We start from the raw sequence: 17,057 nt of genomic DNA on the forward strand, positions 1-17,057 counted from the left end.
TGCAAATAACAAAGGAAATGTCTCACAATCGAGAGGCTGTGTTTTTAAGTGTCAAAATAAATACATGTGACATGTTTGTAAATGTGTGTGTGTGTAATCATATGGATCGCGTGTGTGTGTGTGTGTGTGTGTGTGTGTGTCACTGGCAGGTCTTTTTATGGTCATCCTCTCTTAACTGTGGTTATCTGGTCAACCACAGTTGTGTGCTTCCTGATGCTGCATCAGTCCAGTTGTTTATTCTTTTTTGTGCTTCACATCTGGTTTTAACTTTTCTTTCTCTCTTCACTCTGTTGGGTCTCCTCTTCAGTTTATTTTATCTTTACTGTTCCTTTCTCTTTTCTAAAGAGTGTTTTCATTCTCTCTCTTGTCTCCTTTCATTCCTCTGTCTGTTTCTCAGTATAGGTTCATAGGTAGCTTTATTGTCACACAGTACACAGTGAAATTTGTTTCTATTGGAGCAAGCCTCCGGGCCGCAGCTATATTAAGCGCCGTATCTTAGTTGTGTAGATAATAACTTATTTAAGTTGGTTATACTGTGTGTGTTTGTGTGTGTGTCAGGCTGAGGCGGGGGGACCAGACTATGACAATAAAATATTAACTATGTTGATCCTCTGACTCTGTCTGCTGACCTGCCTGGATGGGGGTCAATCAAGACAGTTGGTGTGAGTGTTTGCGTGAGAGTAAGAAAGTGGTAACTCATTAGACCCAGTAGAATGTTCTTGGTGGTGTTTTTAACTTTCAGCTTCATCAGCTGATTCTTGGATTTTTTGCCCCCCAGGACACACCAGCTAATTATTTACAACCCATAAATAATGCTTTGAAAACCTTACAAAACCACTAAAGAAACTTTCTTGTCATTATGTCTGGTTTTTTGTGTCTCGTTATTTGGGAGCAAATTTGTAAGCCCTGAAACAGTAAAGTAAAGTTTGTGAGCCCATCCAGCTCAACTCAACAGGCTCACAAAACTCAGAACACTCAGTGTTAGCGGGCATGTTTTTACTATTTGTAGTAGCTTCTTTCTTATTTCACTGTTAATTATACTTTATTCTCCACCTTATTTAAGCGTAACTCAATTATTGAATCTGCCTCCTTTCCCTTCAGTTTCGTTTCTCCCCACACTCTCAGACCTAACCTACGTACCTCTGTTGCTAACACGTCAGCATGCCCCACACTCTTTCCGTCTCTCTCTGTTGTATGTCTGCTCTTTTTACAAGCCAGGCCTTCAGCAGTGTCGACCGGCACCGTGTCTCCCTCCATGTTGTTAGAGATTTTGTGAGTAGACGGCTGCGAGGGTGCACGGTGAGGGAGAGAGAAGAGCAAATGCTGGCAGGACGTTACGGGAACATATTAATTAACTCAAAATCAAACAATCTCTTTTGAAATTATATCGGTACACCTCATAATACCGATATACTGCCCCCTGGGAATTGAACCCAGGTCTCTCACACAAAAGGCCTGTGTCGACTGCGCCATCACCACCCCTTTCTACAGTTTGTTACTTCTTCTGTACAGCCGTATGTGTTGATATCTCCGGAGCCGCTTTGTTCCTGCAGCTTTGTAAGTGACAAGAAGAATGGTAGATAGTTTCATCGTAATTTCTGTGTAATTGTAGCTGCCATTACCACAGCAGTAATGACGAAGAGGCCACAGTGTCTTTCACTTTGGGATAAGCTTGCAGATGCACCTGACAAGTCAAATGCATTTACGTTTTTTCAACATTCTCTAGACTGCCTTTTGACCATTTGAGGTGGTTTGAGCAGTCAGATTGTAATACGTCTTTAGTGCTTCTTGGTCGGTTGGTTGGTATTTTTTTTTACATTGGATAGCAATCCAATCTCCCAAAGAGTGCAAAGGCCGTTGTAAATGGGCTGCAACTCAGACGACCCTTTAAGATGTGATAGGACGTTTCTCTCTGTTGCTGCCTAACTTCTTTCTGTTAATCAGAAGACAAACTTGCTGTTAACACCAGCAGCAACAGAATATAAACAACAAAACTGAAATGTAACCAACTGAATACAACTTCAAGTATCAGTGGCCGAGAACAACCACATATCTGCAGTAATGGAAAATACCAGCATAGGAATGCCTTTTTAAACAGTCACATTGCTTGACTGAAACTAACCCGTTTTTGACCCCTAGTCGGGTGAGAAGGATGGACGAGAAGAAGACGAGCAGGGAACGAGTGGGAAAGTTTACCTTTCTCACCCTCCTCTCTAAGGAGGGAGGGAGGGATGGACAGAGGAGGAGGATATTGAAATGACAGAAGAGACGGCGGAACAATGAGAGCATGAAGAGGAGCGAGGATGGACAGAGGAGAGAGAGGACAAGGACACAACAGATGACAGAAGGGATCAGAAAATGAATAGAGGAGATAACAGGAGAGAGCAAATATTATGAGACTACCTACTGTCCACACACGCCCACACACACACACACACACACACGTCCAGCTGTGACCAGTCTGTGTTTCCCTCCAGTAAACATCATATCCAGCCTCCTGATGTCCTGGCAACAGATATCTTAACAACGTGATGGGAAAGCATTTTTAATATAGTGTGTGTGTGTGTGTGTGTGTGTGTGTGTGAGAGACGGAGAACGACCTGCCCTTATGCATGTGTGTTGTGAATGTGGATGCATGTGAAGTATTTATGTGAGTATAAATTAAACACATACATTTCTATGTTTGCATAGATTTGAATAATATGTTATATTTTACTTATTGATTATTCATTAATAATTAGGTTAATACATTACATGCCATGTAAAGTATGTTAAAGCTGCATCTCCCTCTTATTAATTTTATTGTGGTCTTGTTAGAGCCAATTAGGTGAGATGGCAGCACTTCACAAGTTGATGCAAAATGACGTGCTTTATACAGTGTATGACGCCTCAGCGTTTAAAACCTAAAGGAGACTAACTGGACACCAAGAAAGTTTAAAAAAGCTTTAGCGAATCCACCACACCAAAGTCCAAACAACCAATCGGAGAAAGGAAGAATCGCTAATGCGGTGTCAGTCACTGCTCGTGCACACATTGCGCAGCACCCCTCACTCAGTCAAGCTCAATATCTTCAGCCTGCGGCTTCAGATTTTTTTTACGTCACAATGGTTGAGAAACAACCAGCAGCAATTGAAGAACTGCCTCATCCGAAGGGCGTTTCGGGCTCATTATGTTTGATGTCATGCCGCTTGTATCGACGAGTGGCAAGGAGGCATGATGACAAACAGTGGGGAATAACTTTTGAGGGGGGACAGCGGTGTACTAGCCTCACATCCTGCTGTTAGACGCTATCACAGCTGCCTCTGAAGTCTGTGGTGCTCTGCCCTAGGAAGCATTGGAGGGGCTACTTTGAGCAGAGTAGTCGAAGTTAGAGGGGCCAGCGTCTTGCCGAGGAGTTCTGTGGAGAGCAAGCCCTATGCAGGATGAGGTTGCCAGGGCTCCCTCTTGTGGGTTTGATGGGGAGGGGGGTTTGCTGAGTGACACGAGCAACAGAGAGAAACGCAAAATGTTTTGCATTGTATGCTTTAATATAGGAATGGACACAGGTTTAGCTCACAGTTTAAGCTCTGCTTCGTCTTTTCTGTGCTACGCCCCATTATCCTGATATTGTCAGCTGACCGTATGATTTTCCAAAGAATCAGCACTTATGACTTCCTTTACAAGCATAAGCAGAAATACAAGAATACACTTCATGAAATCAAATCAGAGAAAGAAGGAAAAAGGGAATAAGGCACAACATGTAATAAGAAAGGCAGTTAATTTGATGTGATGCTGTTGTTTAGACGTGGTCACAACAGCTGGCTGTCAGCCAAACAGACTGCTTTTATTTTTCAAGTTTTGTTTTTGTGTGAGCATTTATCATGTCGTCCACTAGTCTTTGATTTTGTTTAGATAAATCAATCTTGCCCAGTGTGTTCCCCGCTCTGCCACAAACACAGATTTATTCTCTCTGCTGTCGGGTAGGATATCCTACAGTTGTGTTTTTAAAAGATGAAATAACTTCACAGAGCAATGTCAGTCTTCATTATGTTGTCACCACTTAATTGTTTCCTCCCCTAACCAGTTTCCCAAGGGGAAAACCACTTGTATTGACATCAACTTTCTGAGACTTGCTTTCTGAAACTTGCTTGAGATGGGTATCAATCACAGTTAACATCACATCTTATTTAACTTTTTTCAAAGCTACTGTATGTTCTTGTTGCATTAAATTGCTGGTTCAGATTCAAACTAGAAGCATATTTTTTCAAACCCTTCCAGCCGTGTTTCCTGAGAAGACCAAACTTTGAAACCACATACTGTTGTATTGGCAGTAGTGTTTGTTGGCTGAGCTCTGTTTTGTTTCTTCTTTTACTGCAGATAAATAAATATATTTTTGACAGACAGAACTAAAATCCTTTAACAACACTGGTTTTCTGCCGCTTTTATCCATGGATATAAAGCTTACTTGGAGTAAACAGAGAGGGACAGACAGACAAGAATAAGGATTTAGCTTGGTTCACTGGCCTTGAGCCCTCTTTGAAATGAAGCTGAAAAACTGTATGTACAACAGGACTCTTTTCTTCTCTGTCTCTTTCTATCAAGCCTCAACCATTTCTCTCTCTCTCTCTCTCTCTCTGTCTCCCTGTCACCATTACAATCGCTTTCTTGCTTCAACTCTTCTCATAATCTGGTTGATGCCTTATTCCTTCTCTGTCTCTCTTTCACTTATACTGTGTTACATTTTCTTCTTCCCACCCATTTATATTTATCTTTATTTGCTAGTTTTCCTTTCCATCTTTCAGCTCTACTCATCTCTAAATCCGTCCACTTTCACTGCTCTCGTCAGTTCGAGTGACAGGCTTAACCAAACAAGCACACGCATCCCTATCCTGCAGCGCCTTCTCTGGTATCCCAGGGTGTTTCCAGGCCATTTTGGACATATAATCACTGTGTTCTGGATCTGCTCTGGGGTCTCCCACTTGGTCAGAAAATGCCTCCACTAGGAAGGGTCTTGATCAGATGCTTAACCACCACAACTCTCTCTTCTGTCTTTTTCAAAGTTATACCTGCATCACCCTCGTTGAACTCCTTTTGTCTGTTCTGTCACTCTGTATATCCCTCATCGCCTCCTTCACTGGTTGTTTCATGTCTCAGACACTGCTGAGCTTTATGCTTCAACAACACAGTGATACCTCTGCTTTTATCACAGATGTCAGACAGTGTCAAGTTTAGCTGTTGTGGACCCCGCCTTTTGTCCGATGTCAGCTGGGATTGGCTCCAGCCCCCCCGCGACCCTGTATGCAGGATAAGCGGTTGACGATGGATGGATGGATGGATAGTCTTGTTTTATCGATCTGATGTATTTTATTTCAAGCTGTCTTGCTGCTTTTAACCGCTGGCCTCTCCATCATACTTCCTCTGGTTTGGCCACAGAGAGGAGATCTCTGTTTTACTACTGAACCTCTGACAGAAACAGAGCTGTAACTGAGTAAACTGAGTGCAAAGATTGATCGGAAACAGATTGGCTGCAGAGACGTTCCTGCTGTCTGTAGCTGTTAGTGATGCCTTTAAAGACAGGGATACTCAATACAAACAGTTGGGTTGTTAAAAAATATGAACAAACATTGTATTGTTTTAGATACCTCAAAATTAAACATGTTGCGCAACTCTTCTCCGGTTTGTTATGCTTTATTCCCGAAAGTAGCTTCTGTATAACCCTAAACTTCAGCATGTTGTATAAGGGTCACCAGCTTTTACTTTTAGATCTTTACCACAAGTGGGACAAATAAAGTAATGTTTGTCCTAAAGGTGGCGCCAGAAGAAAGGTCATCAACCTCCATAAATCAAAGACTTTATCTGCTGCACGGTGGCCATTTGAGGATATCTCAGACTCAGCTTTGTTAGGCTCAGTACTATATTGTCTGTTTTGACTTGACTCTGCTTTTAACAGCCAATAGCTGGCTCAGCTGTGCTTTAAGTTGAATGTTAACCGTAACAAGCTAACAGACCCTGTCCCTTCTGTTAGTATGTTTATATCACTGTTAACAACTGTTAGCATATTAGCACTACCTTCCGGTCAAACTTGACATTTTAGTCTGGTAAGGCTCTAAAAATATCAAAATGATTGGTGTTTAGCCCAACTGTATTGTGGAGTGTAGCGTAGTATGGTGTTAATAGCAGTTACACAAGTACGATATCATCACATCACACATCAGTAACACAATATATTTAGGAATGAAAACAGATAGATGCTACTTTACTGGTTTGCTAATTTCTTGACTGTCATTTTTAAGAAAAAAACTAAAGGTTTAGATTCGGTGTTACATTCTGTTGTGTGAGTATAATCTGCTTTCACAGAGAAGTCTCAGTATGTGGGTGTTTCCTCTGCTGTCAGGCTCTCTGTTTTGACCCTGACATTAGTGTGTCTGAGGTCCTCCAGGGCAGGCCAGAGATGAACTGTACGTCCTCCTCTGTGGTCAATTTCATCCCTCTAGTTCTGCTTTTATCAGTTGGGTTCTGTTGTTGTTATTGTTGCTGTCTATTCCTCTCATCATTCTTTATGTCAGTGGTGAAGTCGGCTTGTTGTACCACATTGTGACCCTCTCTGGTCTCTGAGCAATCTGGTTGCTGCATGCCCTCCATATCCCCCCGGGCTGGAGGGAAGAACTACATTAAGATAAAGAGGAACTGGTGTTTAGATTGGTATGAAACTAGCTGGTAATGGTGCGGATCAGCCTGAAAGTTACTAGACTGATAGTGGGTGAAGGCTGCAAGATAACCCAGTGTCTACCAGCATAGAGCCCTGAAACATTTCTGGATATTAAGATTTAAAACTTTACAATGCTGTAAATTCATATAGTTTAAAATTGTTTTGTCTAAAGTTTCCTTTTTTATTTTTTTTATTTTTAAATGTTTATTTCCTTCTCCTATAAATATATCTGAATCCCTTTAACAGATTGAGATGAAGACACGGAGACTTTCTTATTGTCAGTGTGCTTTAATAGCGTTAGCAATACAACAACATAATATTGCCAAAGCATCATTAAATAATCTGATTACAGAAATAAAAAATATCTTTCCCAAAGCTTGGCATTTGGGTATAAGCTCTCTCTTCAAAAATTTGAAATTCAGACAAAATAGACTGATCGGACACGTGCTGCCAGGTTTTTCAAGGATTGCTGTGTGTTAACCAAATTTTTAAAACTCAATCAACTCTGAGTAAAATTGGTATCTCTCCACAGCAAGTTTCTCTCTGTTTCCTTGTTTTTCAGGGACCTAAGTGAAAATTTCATCCAGGCCATCCCAAGGAGGGCCTTCAGAGGAGCCACGGACCTCAAAAACCTGTGTGTGAACGTATACACAAAGACACACACACACACACACAACAGTTAAACTGATAAAATAAAAAACCTTTGTATCTATCTTCCGCCAGTTTGCACTCATAGACTCACATAAGATACTCTTGTATGCTTGAACCTGTGTGAAAGGTGTTGTGTTCTTTTCATTATCAGTCAGCTGGATAAAAACCACATCAGCTGCATAGAGGAGGGGGCGTTTAGAGCTCTGCGGTCCCTGGAAGTACTGTGAGTATTCTGAATGATCACATAAAACCTGAAGTATTTCAGACACTATTTATTCCTATCTGCTCGTTCTTATTCTCACTCTCTCCTCCCCTGTCTCCCATCTTGTCATTGTGTCTCACTCTTTTTATTTCACCTCACTTGTTCTTCTCCCAATCTTCTCCTCCCTCACTCTTTCTTTCTCCACTTATGTTTTTTTCTCCCACCGCTCCTTTGCTCCCTCTGTTGTTTTTATTCCTGTCTGCCTCCCTTTTATTGTGTCTTTCTTTTTCCTCCCTCTCTGCCTCCCTTTATCTCTATTTTACATCCTTCTCTCCCAGCACAATGAACAACAACAACATCAGTAGTATTCCGGTCTCCAGTTTCAACCACATGCCGAAGCTTCGCACCTTGTAAGTTCCTTACGTTCTTTCACTAAATTACCCAGAATGCCACAGTGTTTGTATCTTGTATTTAATTTTTTCTTTTCTTATACCGATAATTCTTCTCTACTTATTTCCTCCTTTCTTTTTTCTATTTTCTTCCTCTATTCTTGTTAATTTTTATACCTTCTTCCCCTTCTATTGCTCCTCACTTCTTCTTTTCCTTTTCCCACCTTGCACTTCCTCCCCTGATCTCCTCTCTCCGTCGCTTCCTCTTCCTCCTCCTCCCTTCTCTCCCAGTCGTCTCCACTCTAACTCTCTGCGTTGTGACTGTCACCTGGCCTGGTTGTCTCCATGGCTGCGGCAGAGGGCGGCTTTAGGCCTCTACACTCAGTGCAGCTCTCCTCCCACGCTGAGGGGCCTCAACCTTGCCGAGCTGCGCAAGAGCGACTTTGCCTGCCCAGGTACAGCAGCCCAGTGACACAACACACTGAGGTCCAACTGTGGATGATGGAGTTGATGTTGGAACATTTTTTATTGTTTGTTTGTAGGCAACGGTGGCAGTGCCTTCGTCCAGCCGTGTAGCCTGGCATCCGGCTCCTGTCCTCCTATGTGTTCCTGCAGCAACAACATCGTGGACTGTAGAGGGAGGGGCCTAACTGCCATCCCTGCCCACCTCCCTGAGGCCATGACTGAGATGTGGGTATCCCAGAAGAAAACACTTTTACATTTACATTTCAACTGAAACAACTTGCCAGTAAAAAAAATGACTGGGGGATTATGCTGGGATATACAAAAATCACTTATTCATCACTGTTGTTTTTTTTATGTTTAGTGCATCATATATATATATATATATAATAGTAATAACAACCAAGAGTAAAATTAAATCTCATATTGTCATTTTGTTGTTCAATATTGTAATATTACTATTGTTATTTCTGTCTACTCTGCACACACGGCATCTGTTGCTTTTCTGTTGATCCTGGGAGGGAATCCCTCCTCTTTTTTCAAGTTTTCTTCCTTTATTCTCAGTTAAAGCGTTTTTTATGCTGTACAGGTTGCATTGAGATGTTGTGTTATCCATGCTATAGGTTTGACTTGACTATTTTGTATTCAGATGAAGCAAATATAAAGATTTATAGAAGACGAGTAAGTCAGAAACTGAGTCGGCAATGTTTACTATACATGAATATCTATATAATGTTTGTTAACTTTAGCTAGCCATAAGCTACTAGCCATACTAAACCTACCACGCAGCAAAACCTTTATTGAATTGAGAAACAGTTGGTTTACATTCTTATGAATACAGTTTTTTTGTAACAGGATTAATGTCTTCCTTGAAAAGTTATTTACGCATACTTTAAATGAAAGTCCCAACATATTAATAGTAACAGAAATGTAACTTAAATTATATGAACGTTTTAAATTAAATTTATTTAGCACCATTCTAGAGGGCGGCTGTGGCTCAGGAGGTAGTACAGGTTGCCTGTTAATCGGAAGGTCAGCGGTTCAATTCCCTGGATCCCCCAGGCTACTTGTCAAAGTGTCCTTGGACAAGATACTGAACCCCAAATTGCCCCTGGCGGCTGTTCCGCCAGTGTATGAGTGTATGTGTGTGAATGTTAGTTTTTGTTTAAGCACTTAGGCTCAGTGTATAAATGTGAGTGAATGGTGAATGCAGATGTAGTGTAAAAGCGCTTTGAGTAGTCGAAAAGACTAGAAAGGCGCTATACAAATACGGAGCATTTACATTTAGAGTACATAATACAATCCATTAGATACCCTTATATCCTGGAAATTAATTTTAAAAAAAACATAAAATTATGTTTTGCCCATATGGCACACCATGTTGTCATGTATTTTTTGATCTCATGTTTTCCCACTTTGAGACTTCTGAATTATTGTCCATCACTAGTTATAATATAATGGAATAAGAGCAGTGCAAAGTGCAGTGCTGCCTACAGTGTGTAAGTGTAATGGTACCTCACATGTCTTCTTCATGCTTTTCTCTTAATTCACTGAAACCTGCTTTGATTAAACACACACTGGGTTTTGGGATCCTAATCTACACACACAATATAAATCCTGCTACACACACTGCATTTTATTAAAGCAGGTGGTAAGATGGACAAGTCTGATAACATGATCTTTATGTTTCAGCCAATATTTAAACATTCTATGATTCAATGTTAAAGGTTTGACATGCTTGTCCCCACTGCATCTTGGAGATATGAACTCATATCTGCTGGCATAAAAAATAAATCATTGTGAGGGCTGAGTGGTACCAGCAGACTTGCACAAGACAAACCAAAACACATAGTAGATGGGATGTTGTATCTTGACTGAAGCTGCATGTATAGACTGCTATTTAGTTGGCTGTTATATGAAAACATTGAAAAACTTTGAAAAATTAGCTGTGGCTCAGCCAGTTTCCACTAAAGAATTTGACACATTAAAAAAAATAAATAATTGGTATAAAATTAGCAATACTGCCAATGAGCAGTATGGTTAAAATATTATAAAATAATATATAAAAAGTGATTTTAAATCAATATTAGGCTAGTGCCATCTCAAAAGGTGATATGAACATGAAGAATCAAAAAATCTAGGATGAAATGTCACAAAGGAAAAGCATCACTCATTTTCTTCACAATTAAAACTTTTATATCTTACATTTCCTGTAAGATATTAAGCATTTTTGTTTCAGTTTCACAAAATAAGAACTTTGTATTTACAGTCTATAGACACATAAGAAGAATTAACGAACAGTGAACTAACACAAGAACTTAGACACAAGGAACACGGAACAGTCACAAAATCATGAGTCCATTTGACTTGATTTGTTATTGCTAGAGAGTCTTAGGGGCGGTGATGGCAGAGTGCACAAAGCTATTACTGTTGCGTGCTTTTTTACAGATCAGATATCTGATATGATGGAATCATATCATCTATAAGAGTTGACAGTGGAACAGAGCTTTGAATTAATGTTGTATGTGGACAAATGTTTGAGTAGTGTGAATGGAAACTACAGACAGGCCTATTTATGGAAGTAACATCCTACAGGAGGCAAATTATTAATGTATTTTCTCTCTCTCACTCTGTGTGTTTCTCTCTCTGTCTCTCTCTCTCCAGACGTTTGGAGCAGAATGGCATCAAGTCGGTTCCTCCAGGCGCCTTCACCTCCTACAAGAAGCTTCGTCGAATGTGAGTCCTCCAAAGACACATTTTAGGACTACAGTTTCATAAACAACAGTGTAGGTTCAAGAAACATTTTGGATAAATGTCACTTGTTTTCCCATCTTTGGCCTTTTAATGTAGGACAGCAGTGACAGAAGCTTTAGCTAAGTTAAGTAAACTGGGAGGAGATCCAGACTCAGAATAAACAGGAAGGTATACATACCATCTGTCCTGGTAATGCCCCGGGAGAAGGAGCTGGGGAGAAGGATGTGTGGGCTACATTGCATAGCCTTCTACCACCAGAAATTGGCTGAAAATGTATGGATCTTTGGTAGACTTAATTAGTCTTGTTCCAACGTCTTAAAATTGGTTTCCACTGACAGTTTTGTGATAATGCAAATCCAGATAGTGAGAAGCTTTAAGATTTAATCAATCAATCGACTAATTGTTCGCATAATGTAACCTGAATTAGTGTACTTCATTTACATACTATAATTGAGAAAAATGTTAAAAATCTCCACCTTAAATGTTGACGACCACTTCTTAAAAAGAAAACAGATTTATGCTTGTAAATACTCTTAAATTTAGATTTAATCTAAAAGTATTTTTTGTTGTAACTTTGACTTGTTTTTCATCCATGAAGTTAAACATCATCACTTAAATATTTCCTTTAGCTTTTATGATGTACAGTATAATTATGATCGTCATGAGATCAAGTGATTAAATACACATTTTCTTCATAGGAAGTAGTTTAAAGTCAGTTAAGCTAACACCATCCACAGAAGCTGTGTTTTTATGGCTCCACCCCAGAAGTTTCATCTCAACCAATGAGATTAGAGAATGTCTACCTCTAGAAGGGTACTTACCTCTGGGAAAATGTTCATGTTTTAAACTCTGATCTGCCAACCGGATTGCTCCCTTTTTCCTCTGTCTCCACCGTTCACCGAGCTGTGGTTTTCCTGCTCTAAATAACAATCAGCCTCAGTGGATTTTTAGCACGGAGGAGCGCTTGATTCATGTCAGACTGCAAGGAGATTTAGTCGCCATCAGAGGCCTTTTAACGGTCTTGTATGATGAATCAAGCGCATATCACTGTGATGTGGTGAAAATGTTTTTTTAAAAATGCACACTTGACCACACTAATAATGTTTGTAGCTTTGTACCCATTTTTTTCATTTGTTGAGGCATTTGTTCTGTCCACTCTCAGCGCTTCTATCTTTCTCTTTTCCTTCGCCCATTTCATTCCCCAGGCATTCTCTCTCTCCATCTTTGTCTCTCTGTGGTTTTCCTTTTCCTCTAAATCTTATCCTTCTCGTCCTCTTACATCATCACTGCGAGACCGTCCCAAACCCTAAGAGGGGGGTTGATTACATTACCAGGCTGGTTTAAGTGGTTTGTCTTTAAATTTATTATGACAGTTGAGCGACTGACGTGGCAGCAGAACAAGGATTTTATAATCTAACATGCTGTGGTTTGGGGGGCCGGACCAAATCAGAGATGTAAAAACCTAAAGTTGGCCAGCAGAACTGCTCTCGCTGTCTTAGAGACTGCCTTTCACATCACTTACAGTCCAGTCATCTCATAAAGTGGGGTTTCTTCTCTTTATAAATGTTTTTTATTTGAAGTGAATTGATTTGGGGATTTAAAAAAATGAACAATAAAACCATTCATGTATTTTTGACCTCAGAGAAAAGCACATGGAAGTGTTACATAAAGAAAAAACTGAATACTTTCTCGTCATCTTTCAATCCTAATAACAATACACCTATTTTAACTTTTGGCGAAGTACAGTTACAAGGGTCTTTACAAACAACACACGCAGATTTAAACCTAGCTATAAAACATTTCATGTGAATAATGAAATAATAAAATAATCACAAACACAGAAATAAAAACAACCACTCATAAGATAAGTTAAAAGTAATAAATAGTAAAGTAATAAAAAAAAAGCTCACTTAAAAGCTAAATGTGTTTTTTTTTTTTTTTTTAAGATTAAAAACCCTGAAACCTGTTCTAGCTGCCCTGATGTCCACAGGCAGGCAATTCCAGACAGACATCAAACTCTCAATCACAATCTCGACGTTAACACCCCGGCAGCAGAATTTCTAACAAAACAGAAAAGAGATTATGTAGTAAGAAATAATGAATTTGTTAGCAGTTTCCAGATTTTTTCCTAATCTTAGATACGTTCCTGAGCTGCAAGAAATGATATGGAACTACTGATTTAATTTGTTTATTCATCCTGTGATTAATGCTGTGTCATAGAGTGGGATAGTGAAGTAGCAGCAGAAGACCATAGGACAACCTTTACCTTTACATCAAAACAAAGATGAAGCATTTAGTAGTTCTTTCAAAGTTCAGAGAAACTGTTTCTGTCTGCTGTGACTAAAGTCTGTGTATTTGTATGTATGCTTCATTCCCAGAGACCTGAGTAACAACCAGATATCTGAGATTGCTCCCGATGCTTTCCATGGCCTCCGAGCTCTCAACTCCCTGTGAGTAACATGCAGTGTGTGTGTGTGTGTGTGTGTTTGTGTTCGTGTGGTTTTGTCAGGGTGAAGACTTGGTTTTAGGGTTCAGGTTAGAATTAGGTGGGTAGGGTTAGGGTTAGGCATGTAGTTGTGATGGTTCAGGGTACTGTAAGGGGCTAGGGAATGCGTTATGTCAATGGCAGATCCCCACAAAGATAGTGATATAGTGTGTGTGTATTGAGTGTTATGAGAGTGCCTGTATCAATATGTATTTACATACATCAGTACTATACTTGTATGCCTCCATTTGTTTGCCTCGCTTGCGTGTGTTTGAGCTTCTGTTGATCTGAATAATTCATTAAATAACGGCGCCTGCTCTCTGTAAACAGAGATTCCTTATGAAATATCAGGACTTACAAATAATCGCTGTGTAGCCTGGAGCCGTGTGTGTGTAGATGTGCGTGTGTGTGCATATGTTTATACTGTATGTGGCATTAATGTGTTCTCTGCAGGGTTGTAGGGGAGTGTGAAGCTACTTAAAGGTTTTACCAATGGAATGGTGGTCTTACTGTTGTTTATGATGATGCAAGTTGATAATGAAACTTTATAGTAACTACAACACTGATCGAAAATATATGAATACAGGTTGTTTTAAGAAAAAAACCAAATCATCTTTGTGTGCAGGGTTCTGTATGGTAATAAGATCACTGAGCTGCCCAGCGGAGTGTTTGATGGCCTGGCCTCTCTGGAGCTGCTGTAAGTCCAAACCACAACATGAATATATTTGTCTGAAGTGACATTTACACTGACTTTCTTATTTACACAATTGAATTTCAGGTGTCAAATGGCTTGAAAGCTCCTATAATTTTGGATGGAAACTAATGTGTCTTTTTGCCAAGTCAAGCAGATGTAAAGCTGTTTCACATTTGACATGCTGTGATGGGACTTTTTTGATAACAGTGCCATATCTTCTTATGTACCACATGATGCATTTCACATGCTGAAGCTTCAGTTATAGCTGGTAGCTGTTCACAAGGTTTGGGAGTTTTGTTTGAAAGCAAGTCATGTCATCATCTAAACAGTCTGGTCCTGTTTAAATTTTCAGAGGATTTTTTTCCTCCATATTTAAATCTTGTAACAAAAACCAGGCTTGTGAGATCAAATTCATTATGCTGATGTTCTCTTGTGTTTATCAGGTTGCTGAATGCCAATAAGATCCACTGCATCAGAGCCTCAGTGTTCAAAGATCTGGAGAATTTGGCTCTGCTCTCGCTGTATGACAACAAAATCCAGAGTCTGGCAAAAGGCACCTTCAGCTCACTGCACAGCATCCAGACACTGTAAGAAAACACACACACACTAGTCTCTAAGTTCTGTTCTGTTCCACTCCATTCAGTCTGATCTGACTGATGTCCTTCCCCCTTGTGATTTCCCTTCAGCCACCTGGCCCAGAACCCCTTCGTGTGTGACTGTAATGTGAAGTGGCTGGCTGACTTCCTGCGTTCAAACCCCATAGAGACCAGCGGAGCACGCTGCGCCAGCCCTCGCCGCCTTGCCAACAAACGCATCGCACAGATCAAGAGTAACAAGTTCCGCTGCTCTGGTTAGTGTGTGTGTGTGAGTGTGTGTGTGTGTGTGTGTGATGGGAAGAATAAATAAAGACAGTAGTGGGAATTGAGATGGGTAGTGACAGTCTCGTTTTATGTGCTACAGTTCATAGTATAAGATGTTGAACTACAGCAAAGCTTCCCTCAAGAGAAATATACACAGAAGAAATGCAAAATCAATATCCTCCGCAAGCCTTTTGTCATGTACATTCCCTATTAGCATATATATTAGTTACATTCTTATATTAGATATTCTGCTGTCAGACACAATCACTTCTCTGTTCATAGTACAAAATCCAGACTTGAGCTGCAATGATTAATTGATCTGCAACCATTTTCATAATCGATTACTCAGTTTTCTGGTTTCATTACTGCTCAATCACAATAAACTGAATATCTTTGGCTTGTGGAAACAACAAGACATTTTAGGATTTCATCTTGGACTTTGGGAAACACTGATCAACATTTTTTGCAATGTTCTGACACATTCTAGACCAAAAAAAACTAATCGGTTAATTACAAAAATAATCTACATATTAATTGACAATGAAAGTAATATTTAGTTGCAGACTGTTGCATAATGCTTTGTTCAGAAAAAGCTGAACCAATGAGAACGTCTCTCTTCACTTTCCTTTGATGTAAAGCATCATAAGCCAATCGTGTCAGGGTCAGACAAGGTGTACCAAATACAAGATTATTCCAGTTTGAGAGATCCGTGATTAGATAGAGAGATTCATGGTGCTCCAACTACAAGAGCACATTGTTTCTGGCTAAGATAAAAATCTAGTCAAGTATAAATTGAATTTAAGGAACATTTCTGCCTATAGAGTGGTTTTAGACATTTATTCTTGTAAAATAAAGTGCAGGGAAATATTTAGGTTCCAACAGCTCAATGCCATCAAATAATTAGTAGGCTACCTTTTAGAATAAAACATTAAGCTCCATATTGTTGATTTAGACCCAACAGAAGTATTCATTTTTATTAATATTAAGTTCCCCTTTAAAAATTACAAAACTAATAATAAATGTAGGTAAACGGCTAGTAAAGTAACACAGTGCGTGTGAAGTGTGTGATACAAAGAGACATAAGAAAGTGTGTTCATGAGTGTATGTGCGATGGTTTACTATACAATATATGAGGTTTAAAATATTGGTTAGAAAGTGCAACAGTGTGCATAACAAGAAGATGAGAATGAAGTGAGTTAATCTCACCAACTGTAACCGGATGCCTGTGGCTAAAAGCTCCCGGCCGTTTCCTTCACCCACACCATGCCAGTGTGTGAAGCCAGCCCCTGGCCAGTGAAACCATGGCAGGCTCTCTAAACACCACATAAACTGCTCACTGCTGCTTTAGTCCCCTGCCAGGCCTGGAAAGCTGCCCGCAGGCCGACACATCGCTTCCATAAAACAGCAAACATGGAGAAAGATCGTTGCATGTCTTCCGTCACATTTAAAAAATGTTAAAGTGAACTGCTGCCAGGTTTATACAAGACCTTCTTCAGGTGTGTGTGTATATGTGTGTGTATGCGTTTGTTCCATAGAACCTTTCAAGCATTTTGACTGACATGGTTTTGTTTGTCTTTCTTTTTCATGACAGCCAAGGAGCAGTACCACATCCCAGGTGATTATGTTGTGTGCGTGTGTTCTAGTATTTACTGTCTGTCAAGCCTACACTGTGTATGCCTAATCACTTAATTTAACCCAAACAGCTTGACAGCATTTAATAACAATAACACGCACTGGGGCAGTTCCAGAACAAGACATGACTGCTTTTAAATCTGCAGTCTGACTGTTTTCTCTCAATGTTTGTGTTTAGAACTCATGCCGTTAGTTATCTGATGGATTGTCAGGGACATTAAATGGACCTTTCGTCTGTCC

General features: G+C 39.9%; 1 protein-coding gene across 6 annotated transcripts in view; it reads left to right on the forward strand.

Moving 5' to 3' along the window:
* The window catches only part of slit1b (slit homolog 1b (Drosophila)), an 81,294-nt gene that overhangs the window by 38,601 nt on the left and 25,636 nt on the right, over window positions 1-17,057 (forward strand). For all 6 annotated transcript variants that reach the window (XM_046048038.1, XM_046048030.1, XM_046048000.1 and 3 more), the window contains 11 exons: window positions 7,251-7,322; window positions 7,491-7,562; window positions 7,880-7,951; window positions 8,222-8,385; window positions 8,473-8,620; window positions 11,057-11,128; window positions 13,525-13,596; window positions 14,257-14,328; window positions 14,769-14,912; window positions 15,012-15,175; window positions 16,777-16,800. In XM_046048038.1, coding sequence (XP_045903994.1) covers window positions 7,251-7,322; window positions 7,491-7,562; window positions 7,880-7,951; window positions 8,222-8,385; window positions 8,473-8,620; window positions 11,057-11,128; window positions 13,525-13,596; window positions 14,257-14,328; window positions 14,769-14,912; window positions 15,012-15,175; window positions 16,777-16,800 — 1,076 coding nt within the window. The remainder of the gene's footprint in view (window positions 1-7,250; window positions 7,323-7,490; window positions 7,563-7,879; window positions 7,952-8,221; window positions 8,386-8,472; window positions 8,621-11,056; window positions 11,129-13,524; window positions 13,597-14,256; window positions 14,329-14,768; window positions 14,913-15,011; window positions 15,176-16,776; window positions 16,801-17,057) is intronic.

The sequence above is a fragment of the Micropterus dolomieu genome, linkage group LG01 (genome assembly GCF_021292245.1).
Source record: "Micropterus dolomieu isolate WLL.071019.BEF.003 ecotype Adirondacks linkage group LG01, ASM2129224v1, whole genome shotgun sequence".
Classification (NCBI taxonomy): domain Eukaryota; kingdom Metazoa; phylum Chordata; class Actinopteri; order Centrarchiformes; family Centrarchidae; genus Micropterus; species Micropterus dolomieu.